The sequence below is a fragment of the Triplophysa dalaica genome, chromosome 2 (assembly GCF_015846415.1).
Source record: "Triplophysa dalaica isolate WHDGS20190420 chromosome 2, ASM1584641v1, whole genome shotgun sequence".
NCBI lineage: Eukaryota > Metazoa > Chordata > Actinopteri > Cypriniformes > Nemacheilidae > Triplophysa > Triplophysa dalaica.
In genome coordinates, this window is record NC_079543.1 from 18920780 (window position 1) to 18934852 (window position 14073).

At 38.6% G+C, this 14073-nt stretch overlaps 1 protein-coding gene across 4 annotated transcripts in view; it reads left to right on the forward strand.

Moving 5' to 3' along the window:
- pds5a (PDS5 cohesin associated factor A) overlaps positions 1–14073 on the forward strand; it is a 35360-nt gene that overhangs the window by 18000 nt on the left and 3287 nt on the right. For all 4 annotated transcript variants that reach the window (XM_056764987.1, XM_056764971.1, XM_056764996.1 and 1 more), the window contains exons 3-26: positions 3238–3441; positions 3581–3667; positions 3755–3852; positions 4183–4309; positions 4425–4505; positions 5468–5608; positions 6181–6296; positions 6378–6472; positions 6556–6701; positions 7321–7472; positions 7600–7713; positions 7862–7943; positions 8489–8537; positions 8620–8759; positions 8963–9078; positions 9715–9820; positions 9929–10089; positions 10410–10533; positions 10824–10982; positions 11074–11142; positions 11222–11358; positions 11450–11573; positions 11823–12027; positions 12110–12224. In XM_056764987.1, coding sequence (XP_056620965.1) covers positions 3238–3441; positions 3581–3667; positions 3755–3852; positions 4183–4309; positions 4425–4505; positions 5468–5608; positions 6181–6296; positions 6378–6472; positions 6556–6701; positions 7321–7472; positions 7600–7713; positions 7862–7943; positions 8489–8537; positions 8620–8759; positions 8963–9078; positions 9715–9820; positions 9929–10089; positions 10410–10533; positions 10824–10982; positions 11074–11142; positions 11222–11358; positions 11450–11573; positions 11823–12027; positions 12110–12224 — 2948 coding nt within the window. The remainder of the gene's footprint in view (positions 1–3237; positions 3442–3580; positions 3668–3754; positions 3853–4182; positions 4310–4424; positions 4506–5467; positions 5609–6180; positions 6297–6377; positions 6473–6555; positions 6702–7320; positions 7473–7599; positions 7714–7861; positions 7944–8488; positions 8538–8619; positions 8760–8962; positions 9079–9714; positions 9821–9928; positions 10090–10409; positions 10534–10823; positions 10983–11073; positions 11143–11221; positions 11359–11449; positions 11574–11822; positions 12028–12109; positions 12225–14073) is intronic.

Genomic DNA, 14073 nt, shown 5'->3' on the forward strand with positions numbered 1-14073 from the left:
AAGCTCTACAGTGCTTGCACAACAAGGCTTAATAAAAATATAAAAATTAAGGATTTAAGATTATCATTAACAATCTAATAGCATTTGAAATGTTGTAGGAAAAACAAAGTTGTCGCGTCCTTTATCCAGCTCTATCCTCCTAGCTCTTGTCAGGTCACCGCTTCCCATTCTCAGCTCTGCCATCAGGTCTGGGCATGAACTGCATCCTGCGGTAACCTTGGAACAAAGAGACAAGACTGGCTGAGAGTAGAGTACTGTTCTGCACTCTTTGATGCAACAAGTACATCATTTGTTGTTGGATCATAAGCGCCACTGATACTACATTTCTCTACCGACACCTGATTATTCCGATTGATATCTGTCGATTCTGAAGATTAAATTAATATTTCTTAACTTTCTGAATGTTATTAATTTATATAATGAATATTAGTATTAAACATCAAACTGATGATGTTTCTTTACATTTTCTATGTACGGAGCACAAATCCATTCCGTTTTTCTGTCCACTTTTGATTGACGGGATGTATCTGCCCTGATCATCTGCTGTTTGTAAAGGGCTCATCGTATGAGCACTTTCAACAAGCTGGTATGATTTATCAGGATTTATTGTTTTGCATAAAAAAACTCAATGGCTGTGTAAACAAACCCCTCTTGCACTGTCAAACACAGATATGCTCACAGCAACCCATTTTGGTGTATGTCTCTTTAAATAATGAGTTGCTGCACACCCCACCCCCCTTCCGTCTGGCGTGTCAACACAACACACGTCTAGGACTGCCATGGCGATCATTTAGCTAAATATTATCTGAACCCCCCCGCGTTTTGTTTCGTTTTAAATGTTTCAAATCAACGACGTTTTGCGTAGCGTGCATGCTTGCATTAAAGCTACGGTATGCGCATCTACAGATGTCAGCGGAATTACGTGGATTTGAGTTACAAAGTTATACACACAATGTGAGAGCTCTGTTTGCTGTGACAGATCTTTTTAACCAAAGGACGAATGATTTGTTCATTAGCAAAACAAGCTTGCCACAGCTAAACATATTACATTACAAAATGTATTAACATACATGCAGCTAAACTCCAAGTGCACATTTGCCAAATAACATAAATATAGATTAAGTTTAACACTGGCTGCGAAAGTTCTTTTTAGCCCGTACTTACTTGGCTCCCTTCGCTATCATATGCTAACGTTATCTTCCTATATAAATATATATGGTATGTTTAAGTCAAATTCAGACTGTTGATAAATATTCCTTGCAGTATTACTTAAAAGCAGCTGATCCAGCTTGTACTGTCCCAGACTGATAACATTATACTAAGCCTCCCTCTATGTCACAACAGGGGCAAATTCTGAACGGCTCGATTTCCGCATGCTTGCAGGTATAGGCACACCAAAACAAACTTACTGCGTCCTTGTTTTTCACATTTTCTGAGTTGGTATATGCACCGATCACCCGATTGTAGCACTTAAGAACGGATCTAGTCAGATTTTCCTCAGATGAGCCTTTTAAACTATCGCCCGATAATGCTTTCTCATTGTGCTTGATTGTGTTTGAGGTTAATCAATGATGCACCATAGAGGTGGGCGGAATGACCAAAAATCTATTTCACGGAATGACCAAAAATCTATTTCACGGAATGAATAGTTTTATTTCACGGTAACAATATATTACATGGGAACAAGATCCTATTTTAATTATTTATATTATACCTCATTTTTCTTAGATTGATTCCCTTTATTTATTTGTAACATTTCATTTAATTGCTCACCATATTGTTAAAATGTAGGAAAGATATGAAAATGTAACAAAGATATCAAATTCAAAAGTTCTGATAATAATGAGATTTATTATTAATCTAGATTTATCTTCTATCTATATTATATGTTTACCTTAGGAAGATAGACAGCATGTACAACAACAGAATTATTCCAATTTTTTTCTATCATGACGCCCAACTTGCAGAGCACCGTGTTAATCAGGCCTACTTATTTACCTTCCGTGGAATACACTGAATGGAAAAATCTCTTACAGTTGACATTTCATTCCTCGGTCAAGGAATATTCTGTAATTCCGGCCTGCCCTTACGCACCCCTATTTTACTTAGTTTTAGTCTATTTTGTGATTGAAACTCGTTTTCCGACTGCATTGAGTCCATTTATCTAGAGCTCTATTATTTCCATGGTTTACAATGGGTCCTGCTATTTAAAAATGTCATCTGCCTGTTTTAGTGAAGAAGGTGTACAGCAGGGATGTGTGCTACGACTAACTTGACAGTCATTTAAACTAAAGTTTTTTAAACGTGTTGTCGACTAGTCTAAAACTAAGAATGGCCCAGAAGGCGGTCCAAAACCTATGTGTAGGGTCTATGTAATACATTTTAAATACTAAAGAATGTAGGTTGTTAATCAAACCGTTCATATCCAATATTAAATGAAGCTGACACAAGCATATGTGTTCCACTTTCCTTATGTTATGATCATTAATATTTCTGCATTTGCTGATGCGCCAACCCTGACTGGATTGTTTTACTGGCTGCAAGAGGTGACTGTTTGGCCTGTGCTACAAAACTTTAAACCTCTGTAGTACCGGTGCCCTGTGCAAAAAGGTTAAAGTACAGCCCTGTTGGTGCATCTCAAAATTAAAACCATTCCAAAACATTTTCTGGGGACGAAAGGGATCATTTGATCTGGTTAGTAGTCAAAAATCTTTGCAACAACATGATGTCTGTACATGTTTGATGTATGTACAAGTGTAGAAACTTTACTGAAATAACGTTCACCTTGAGATTTATCTTTTAATTATTTTAATTATGGGATATTTTCTTTTTGGTCTTCGCCACATCTGCAAACCTTCCCTCAAAATGTAAAGTGGTCACACACAGTATACAGGTGAAAATATTTGTTTCTGTTCATCATTCATGATCCGATCACTCAAAGCAGCAGCTTTTTCTGTTGTTGTTGTTGATTTTTTATCAAGCTAAAACAATGTAAAAGTTGCACTGTAATATGCACCCGGCTGAAGATGAACACAAACTGTACATTTTTGAGTGGTCTAACAACTTCATTGATAAGCTAAAAAATATGTTTTGACTATAAATGTGTTTTGTCTTTGTTGGTGTGCAGAGTTTTGCACAAAAGGTTTGAAGTTTAAGGGAAGCATAGAAAACCAATTAATTGTTTTATTATATATGGAAAAACTGTAAATCATAAATGTCTCCTTTCTGTCACATTAGCTGGTGGTGAAGACATATATGGACATGGACCAAGACTCAGAGGAGGAAAAGCAGCAGTATTTGGCTCTGGCTCTTCACTTGGCCTCTGAGTTTTTCCTGCGAAATCCCAACAAAGATGTGCGGTTACTCGTGGCCTGCTGTCTCGCTGACATTTTTAGGATCTACGCACCAGAGGCTCCCTACACCTCACACGACAAGCTCAAGGTACTATATGAACTACTCAAGACACCAGCAGCTCATGACTGAAAACTGAAGATCTTGCACACTTTACGAAGGTGTCTTTACACCTCGAACTTAAACCAACATACTAATTGTATTAACTTGCACGATTTTTATTTTTTAGGAAATCTTCCTTTTCATTACACGACAGTTGAAGGGATTAGAGGACACCAAGAGCCCTCAGTTCAACAGATACTTTTACTTGCTGGAGGTGAGAAATTTTAATTAAATTTGCAACATTATTAAGTAGCTTGGTTCTGATTGTAATTGTTCACATTTTGAACTTTGATTTGTGTAGAACTTGGCGTGGGTGAAGTCCTACAATATTTGCTTTGAATTGGAGGACTGTAACGAGATCTTTATCCAGCTCTTTAAAACTCTGTTTTCTGTCATCAAGTGAGTACTTGGACCTATCCATCATTTTCATCATATCTTACACTGGGTTCAACCAAAAGCGAATTAAGCTTTTTGCATGAGTAAATTACATACAAAGTCAATGCAAAGACGCAAACTCGTCTTCCACGAAGGTTGAAAATATTTGTAAGATTGCATAACTCATGCAAAAATAGCAAACTTTTCCTGCGAGTAATAAAGACCATAGAATTCGATTGTTCGCGTTTGGTGTGAACCCAGCATTAGAGTTTGTTTCTGGTTCAGAGACTTGGTGTTTTGAATTTCTCTTGTTTATGTAACTGAACGGTCTCCCTCTTTTTCCCCCTCTCTTAGTAACAGCCATAATCAGAAAGTACAGATGCACATGTTGGACCTGATGAGTTCCATCATCATGGAGGGAGATGGAGTGACGCAGGAGCTGCTGGATACAATCCTCATTAATCTCATACCTGCTCACAAAGTAGCCAATTACACACTTAATTGTTGAATTATACAAAACCTTATGATAACTCCTTATTACCCAGTCCCATTTTAGATCTCAAATTTTTTTGTGGTTTTGCTTTGTTATTCTAAAGAACTTGAATAAGCAGGCATATGACCTGGCCAGGACCCTTCTGAAGAGAACAGTTCAGACCATTGAAACCTGCATTGCCTCAGTGAGTCATATATAATTTCCCAATTTCTGATTCACTATCAAAATTTCAATTATGCTTATTGTATTTATGGCTTGACAATTATATTTAACTTAATATAGTGTAACATGCACACCCCAGAGCACAAAATGTGTATAGAAAACATAAATGAAGTATTACTTTAATTATCCCTTATAACACTTACAATTATGTACTGTTAAAGGGGTCATATGACACGGCTAAAATGAATATTATCGTTTGTTTTATATGTAACGCTATGTGTTTACATGATTTAAGGTTAATAATCACTGTAGTTTCACAGTGCGGTGCATGGTGCCTCTTTGCCCTGCCTCTCTGAAACGGGATGTTCTTGAACATAGCTCATCGCTCTGAAAAGCATGTTGTGCTATGATTGGCCTGTTAACCAGTGCATAGTGATTGGTCGAATGCAAGCATGTGACGGAAATGTAACGCCTCTTACCATATTTGGAATATCAGGTTCCAAAGCAATTGTAGTGACAGGTACGCACACCTTACCTGCGAGTACATTTGTGTGGTCTTAGTCAAATCATACCACGAACTGACTTAGATTTGTGGGGTTGAGGTTACACGAAGCGTTTCAGACAGGTCTGGGTGAGCATTCGCTTTTAGATGGAATGCATCTTTTTTTCGGGCACTTCAATTTTTGCAATTTTACGTGTCTAATACATGTATGGGCAACTTATAACACACCAAAGACAGAATAACATGCGTCATATGACCCCTTTAATAGTCAAAAATGGACCAAAATATGCTTTCAAGTTCACGGACAATGTAAATCTAAAGAGAAGCAAGTTCTTCCTCAATTCACTTTTATTCAGAATGAGTTTTGAGAACCAGTGTGAATAAGCTTTCAACAGTAAAAGTATTTGTTCTTGTTGACTATTGAGCATTGATACTGCTTATTTCAGAAACAAAGACTTATGGATTGTTTTCTCTTGTTGCAGTTCTTTAATCAGGTGTTGGTGATGGGGAAGTCCTCTGTGAGTGATCTCTCTGAGCACGTCTTTGACCTCATACAGGAGCTCTTTGCCATTGACCCTCTGCTTCTTGTGTCTGTGATGCCACAGCTGGAGTTCAAACTGAAGGTGACCAAACTCTTGCACTGGCACAAACAATAGACTTGTTGCTTAAACGTACAGTCGTGGCCAAAAGTATTGCCAGTGATATAAATCTTGTGTTTTGCTAAATTTGCGGCGTCTGTATTTGTAGATTATTTAGCCACATGTCTTAAATTAGCATGTCTTAAGTTTTAAAGGCGTTTATTGGCAAAACATAAAATCCAATTCAATCAATATTTAGTGTAGAGCCTTGTTTTCCATAACCTCTGCAATTCGCTCTGGCATGCTGAATATCAGCTTCCGGGCCAAATACTGATGGTGAACATTTCTTGCCTTATTAGTGCTAAATTGTGGGCTTCTGCATGTGAACTCGCTTTTTGAGGATTGACCACATGTCCTCTATATGGGATTGACATTTGAATGATTTAAAATGTATAAGAATCTCTCTCATAATAACAATGTGAATAAGCACCACAACAGCTTAAGCTTCTTTGCAAACTCAGCATTTATATTACTGACAATACTTTTGCCACGACTGTACTTCAGCCTATACTCATATTGCTTCAAAGCTTTACTATACTTTTTTTTATTGTGTGTAGAGTAATGACGGAGAGGAGAGATTGGCCGTAGTCAAACTATTGGCTAAACTCTTTGGCGCAAAAGACTCTGAACTGGCCACTCAGAATCGGCCACTCTGGCAGTGTTTTCTGGGAAGGTGAGAATCTCTTGAAGCAGGTTAAACTGGACAGAAGGAGCACTTTTCTTATTGAAATCACCATTATTTTGTTTTTGACAGGTTCAATGACATCCACGTTCCTGTGAGACTTGAATGTGTGAAGTTTGCTAGCCACTGCCTGATGAACCACCCGGACCTTGCCAAGGATCTTACAGGTATGTGTGTGGGTTAAATGTGATCACAGTTTATTGCTGTAGATCTTCTGTAACTCATATCTTGCTGTGTGTGACATCATCAGATTTTCTGAAAGTGAGATCGCATGACCCTGAGGAGGCTATCAGACATGATGTCATTGTCACCATCATTAACGCGGGGAAGAGAGACCTGAACCTGGTGAATGATCAGCTGCTGGGGTTTGTCAGGGAAAGGATGCTGGACAAGAGGGTGAGACAGATAAAGAATTACATGAATGTAGAGTTGGAGTAGAGCTGCACGATTAATTGTTAAAAGATCGCAATCTCGATTCAAACACCCACACGATCTCATTAAGGGAAATCAACGATTCTCTTGTGTCTATAACACCTCCCACTAAAATCATAACGCTTCAATCTGTGCTGGTTCTGTCGCAGAAGCAGAGAAAGCATTATAATCAAAGGTATGAATTAACTTCACAAACAAACTTAACATTTTCAAACAAACACTATAGAGCTTTTCATCAAGTTGCCCACTATTTCATGCCTTCAGGTTATTTTAAACTGTTATCAGGTGATACTACGGTTTTATGTTTATCAGTTGTGTCTTTCTTCAAAGATCCCTTCAAGCAGTCTGTAACTTCAATGTCAGGCAAATGATAAATGTTTCTTAAGACCTTAAATTGCAAATGTCACCTTATCGTGCCTGTCCAGAATCGTGCAGCTCTAAGTTAGAGTCTAATGTAAAATGAATTGTCCAGAGTGTCAAAGGAATTGTCGTGTTAAATGTAACTAAAATCTAATAAAATGATACAGTATGTTATATACTAAAATGATAAAACGCTCCTCACGCTTTGTGTTATTTCTTTCAGTGGCGTGTCCGTAAGGAAGGAATGATGGGTTTAGCGCAACTGTATAAGAAGTACTGTCTTCACCATGAGGCTGGGAAAGAGACTGCCCTGAAAATCAGCTGGATCAAGGACAAACTCCTACACATCTATTACCAGAACAGCATAGATGACAAGTACAAGCTACAAACACATACAAAGAAATGATTTGATGCGCTATATTGTTTCTTATATAAGTCAATGTAGCATGTGTAAATTTTAAAACCACTGGTTCTTATTATTCATTCTTATTGTGTATGTTAGGTTGCTGGTAGAGAAGATCTTTGCACAGTACATGGTTCCTCACAGTCTGGAGACTGAGGAGAAGATGAAGTGTCTGTACTATCTTTACGCCTGTCTGGACACCAATGCAGTCAAGTGAGTCTTGATAGACTGCGTCCTGTTTTAAAAGCTCTATCTGATATATAGAGTCTGTAGTTCTCATCTAACTCTTAGATGTTGTTTCACTTTATCAGAATAAACAGCACTTAATCTCACTAAAGAATGTCTTGTCTCATTCTTCCAGAGCACTGAATGAAATGTGGAAGTGTCAGAATATGCTGAGAGGTCTCGTTCGAGAACTGCTGGACCTACACAAACTGCCTACGGTAAGTCACACAGACATGCTTTAATACAGTTCTCATGGAACAGATTCTCAATTGGAATTAAAGGAATAGTTCATCCCAAACAACTCATTTTTTATTCTTTATTCTGGTTTTTCTATACTATCGCAGTTCACTTCCTTTCCAACATCAAAAACAACCCAACGAAACACACAATTATAAAAGTGATCTTAAGTTTCTCGTTTGCTATATTGTAGCTCTTCTGAAGTCATTATTAGCACATGTTGTATTAACTACTTTTCCCTTATTGGAGTTATCAGTGGCTTGTTTCATACACTGCTTTGACTACTCTTACAAGTCATCCGTTTTTTTCTTTATTGCTTAAGTCAGTGACAAAAAGTTAAATTGGTCTCATTTAAATGTACAAAGACATGCTAGTTGGTCAGAGTAGTTCTTTAATTAAATCTAGATGTGGTAAAAAAGAATATTCAAAGTAGTGTTTACTGTTTAGTTTTTATTTTGTAGGTGTGTATATCATTCAGTCAAGATTTTGCTGTATGAATAACTTTGAAGCTTTTCTCTCCATTCAGTCTGAAGCAAACACCACAGCCATGTTTAGCAAGCTAATGACCATTGCTAGTAAGTAACACACATATCTTCTATAAACAAACAGTTATGAGAGATAACAGGGTTTACAGTGTACAATCTCTCACTCCCTCAGAGAATCTCCCAGACCCAGGAAAAGCTCAGGACTTCATGAAGAAGTTTAATCAGGCTCTGGGTGAGGATGAGAAATTACGTCTTCAGCTGGACCAGCTCATCAGTCCCACCTGCTCCTGCAAACAGGCTGAACAATGTGTGGTGAGTTTAATCATCATTACATCATCATCATCAGTCACATTCAGCACTGAACTAAAAGCTTACATTAAAATCCTTCTGAAATGTTTTAGGTCACATTGCTGAAAAGTATACAAATTTTAATTTGTTGAGACTTCATGTGTCTAGAAAAAACAATTAATGTATCTTATTATGGTATATTGTATTATTTGGGCATGTTTTTTCAGAGGGAAATCACACGAAAGCTGACATTCCCCAAGCAGCCCACAAATCCGTTTCTGGAGATGGTGAAATTCCTGCTGGAGAGAATCGCACCTGTTCACATAGACTCTGAGGCCATCAGGTACTGTGTCTGAATGAGTAAGATAAGAAATGTGTTGTCTTTGGGGAAAGTTGAGTTATTAAACATTCATTTGGCTTTTTCGATAATGTTTCATATGCAGCTCTAATTTTTAATCCCATTAAAATTCACATAGTTCTTATTAATTAAATGATATGCTTTTTAAAAAACAATTCAACATCCACAATACAATGATTGACATGAGACAAGGTCCGTTTTTCTCTTTCTACACGAGCACATCGCTGTTTTGTAGAATTGTTATTACAAAAGCAATTGATGTTGATATACTGGATCTAAACTATGTCTGAATGTACTGATCTAACTTGAGTGCTTGCCAAATAACAGTCAGTACTCAAGATCCAATATTCAAAGGAAATTGTGCGCAGAAGATAATGCACGCGGGTGTAGAATGTGGACTTATATCAGTGCACCTGCAGAAGCTAGAAAAGAAAAGAGTGAGAGAGGAATATAAACTGAGTGAGTGGGAGCGAGAAAAGGGCAATATGGGCCATGTGTTTTTTTCCAACGGTTGTGTAACATTGACTTGAATGGCTGTTTAAGAGTGAGACACCTAGTGAGGGATACGTGTAACTACAGTTTTTGAATCACTGTAATGATATATGGTTTGTGTGCGTACAGTGCATTGGTAAAGCTGTTGAATAAGTCAGTTGAGGGTACTGCTGATGATGATGAAGAGGGAGTAACCCCTGATACTGCCATCCGCGCTGGGCTCGAGCTGCTCAAGGTTAGTACTGGGAAATGTATTGGGATAGTAGGATATTGCAGCTTTTAATTCAGTTTTTGCCATATTCTTGACTTTGTGTAAAAAGTTTCCTATTATCTCTCACCCCAGATTTTGTCATTTACTCACCCAACTGCATTCCACTCAACTGAGACCTACGAGTCCCTGCTGCAGTGTCTGAAGATGGAGGACGATAAAGTAGCAGAAGCTGCAATACAGATCTTCAGAAACACAGGACAGAAGATCGAGACCGAGCTGCCACAGATTCGTTCGTACGTATACTTTAAATCAACTGTTAGGAGCAAGTACCAAAAGTTTAAACATTTGTGACCCTGTCTGTGAAAACAAGACTAAAGTCTCAGAATCGAACTATGAGATAATGAGCATTTAACTTTGTTTTGAAGGATTGATTTCAATATTTGACATTTGGCATTACTCATTCAATATATTAAAGGAAACAAGGTAACATAATGGTCTTAACATTATGTAGAAAGGCAAAAAATGACTGGGTCACATTTAGTCTGCTTATCAACTCTGTTAAAATTTTATACTGAAGTTTGGTTAAGCAAAACGTTGTTTTGTCTTTGTGCAGGACTCTTATTCCTGTACTGCATCAGAAGGCAAAAAGAGGCACCCCTCACCAGGCGAAACAGGCAGTCCATTGCATCCATGCCATCTTTCACAACAAAGAAGTCCAGTTAGCTCAGATATTTGAGGTAAATGCGTGTGCCTGTAGCATTTTGTACACTATCAACCATTAATATCAATTTCACAGAACTTTCCTCTAAATGCCAGAATTTCAACTGCAGCAATTTGCCTGAGAAAGAAGTTGCCAGAAAAGTTCTGTTTTGATCCTCTAAACTAAAATGTTAACACTGATAATCTATGCAGTTCTTGACATTGTGACTCTTAAATGATGATGATAACCCGATGACATAATTGTAAATATATTGTACAGGAGCCATATTTTAAACATTCCTCTTTTCATCTCACTGTCTTGTTTCAGCCGTTGTCTCGCAGTCTGAATGCAGATGTGCCTGAACAGCTCATCACACCACTCGTCTCCCTCGGGCACATCTCTATGCTGGCCCCAGATCAGTTCGCATCACCCATGAAGTCCATCGTAGCCAATTTTATCGTGAAGGACCTTATGATGAATGACAGAGTGAGCTTGATGATTTAGGACTCTGAGCATGTTATGTTACAGTGTTTGTTCCTCTGTAAGTTTAATCAAATCTCTTCCTATCTCTCTTAAGTCTGTGGGAAACAAAAATGGACGACTCTGGACAACAGATGACGAGGTTTCCCCTGAAGTGCTAGCTAAGGTAGAGCTTTTGTTTAATCCCATTGAGTAAACAACATCACTCGCCGCTTTATTAGCTTATTTATATGTGTGTGTTGCAGGTGCAGGCCATTAAGCTGTTGGTGCGTTGGTTGCTGGGAATGAAGAATAATCAGTCGAAGTCGGCTAACTCTACTCTCAGACTCCTCTCGGCTATGCTAGTCAGCGAGGGAGACCTCACGGAGCAGAAAAAGATCAGGTACTGCTTGCTCGGATTGCTTAGAATCATGAAACTATATACTTGAGGCGAATTGCCTTCTGACGTGACATTTTTTTGTTTGTAAATATAGCAAGTCTGACATGTCCCGACTGAGGCTTGCAGCAGGAAGCGCCATCTTGAAACTGGCTCAGGAGCCTTGCTACCATGACATCATCACTCCAGAACAGTTCCAGCTCTGTGGACTCGTCATTAATGTGCGTTTGACACGCAACTCCTAAAATACCCACTTTTTTTGTAGAGAAATTGACTACATGTTTTTTTTAATATCATACAGCATAAAATTATGTTGTTCCAAACTTGTCTATGACTCCTTCTTCTGTGCATCACAGAAGAAGATTTTTTGAGAGATGTCTGTGTTTTTGTGTCCATTCAATGGGTGATAGTGTTGTTTTTTTACCAACGATCTTCAAAAATCATAATTTGTGTTCTCTCTCTCACTACAGGACGAGTGCTACCAGGTTCGACAGATATTCGCTCAAAAGTTGCATATTGCCCTGGTGAAGTTGTTGTTGCCCCTGGAGTACATGGCTGTATTCGCTTTGTGTGCTAAAGACCCAGTGAAAGAGCGACGTGCTCACGCCCGGCAGTGCCTGCTCAAGAACATCAGTGTCCGCAGAGAGTACATTAAACAGAATCCCATGGCCCATGGTAGATACACTCCTTCTGACATTGTCAGTCTTCAGCCTGGACCACAATTTATTTATCTTGTTTATCTTCTGTTGTCTTTCAGAGAAATTGCTGTCTCTCCTGCCAGAATATGTAGTGCCATACATGATCCATCTTCTAGCTCATGATCCAGACTTCACCAAACCACAGGACTTTGAGCAGCTCAGAGACATCAAAGAGTAAGAGTGTTAAATTGTCTGTTCACATACAGTGCATCCGGAAAGTACACTTTTTCCACATTTTGTTATGTTACAGCCTTCTTCCACAATGGATTAAATTAATTATTTTCCTCAAAATTCTACAAACAATACCCCATAATGACAACTTGAAAGAAGTTTGTTTAAAATATTTGCTAATTTATTAAAAATAAAAAACGAAAAAAACACATTAACATAAGTATTCACAGCCTTTGCCATGACACCAAAAATTGAGCTCAGGTGCATCCTGTTTCCACTGATCTTCCTTGAGATGTTTCTACAACTTGACAGGAGTCCATCTGTGGTAAATTCAGTTGATTGGACATGATTTGGAAAGGCACACACCTGTCTATACAAGGTCCCACTGTTAACAGTGCATGTCAGAGCACAAGCCAAGCCATGAAGTCCAAGGAATTGTCTGTAGACCTACGAGACAGGATTGTATCAAGGCACAGATCTGGGGAAGGGTACAGAAACATTTCTGCAGTATTGAAGGTCCCAATGAGCACAGTGGCCTCCATCATCCGTAAATGGAAGCAGTTTGGAACCACCAGATCACTTCCTAGAGCTGGCCGCCTGGCCTAACTGAGCGATCGGGGGAGAAGGGCCTTAGTCAAGGAGGTGACCAGAACCCGATTGTCACTCTGACAGAGCTCCAGCATGTCTCTGTCGAGAGAGGAGAACCTTCCAGAAGAACAACCATCTCTGCAGCACTCCACCAATCAGACGTGCATAGCAGAGTGGCCAGATGGAAGCCACTCTTTAGTAAAAGGCACATGACAGCATGCTTGAAGTTTGCCAAAAGGCACCTGAAGGACTCTGACCATAAGAAACAAAATTCTCTGGTCTGATGAAACAAAGATTGAACCTGGCCAATACAAATCCCTACAGTGAAGCATGAAGGTGGCCGCATCATGCTAAGGGGAAGTTTTTCAGAGGCAGGAACTGGGAGACTAGTCAGGATCGAAGGAAAGATGACATCCTTGAATGAAAACCTGCTCCAGAGAACTCTGGACCTCATACTGGGGCAAAGGTTCATCTTCCAAAAGGGCAATGACCCTAAGCACACAGCCAAGATAACAAAGGATTGGCTACAGGACAACTCTGTTAATGTCCTTGAGCCCAGACTTGAACCCGATTGAACATCTCTGGAGAGATCTAAAAAATGGCTGTGCACCGACGCTCCCCATCCAACCTGAGGGAGCTTGAAGGGTGCTGCAAAGAAGAATGGGAAAAACTGCCCAAAAATAGGTGTGACAAGCTTGTAGCTCAAAAAGACTAGAGGCTGTAATTGGTGCCAAAGGTGCTTCAACAAAGTATTGAGCAAAGGCTGTGAATACTTACGTTTCCACGTTGTCATTATGGGGTATTGTTTGTAGAATTTTGAGGAAAATAATGAATTTAATCTATTTTGGAATAAAGCTGTAACATAACAAATGTGGAAAAAGTGAAGTGCTGTGAATACTTTCCGGATGCACTGTAAATATATACACTATATATGCAAAGTTTGGTTCCAAAATGTGAACTCCGTTTGAAAAATCATGTTTTTTTAGCATACATTCCAATTAATATCAATCAAACTGCAGTTGGTTAGTATTGATTAAAGCCATTATAATATAAAAAATTACAGCTAACCAACACAATAAAAACATAACATAATAAATGATTTTTGAACAATTTTAAAAACAAACAAACTCTTCACACACACACACACACACACACATGTAGTTAAAGAGCAAAGTTATGCATTTTAAAGTTGGTCGAGGATGAAAAATCTAGTTCACAGTATTGCTTTTTAATATTTCTAGAATTTCTAGAAGAATGTGTTGTT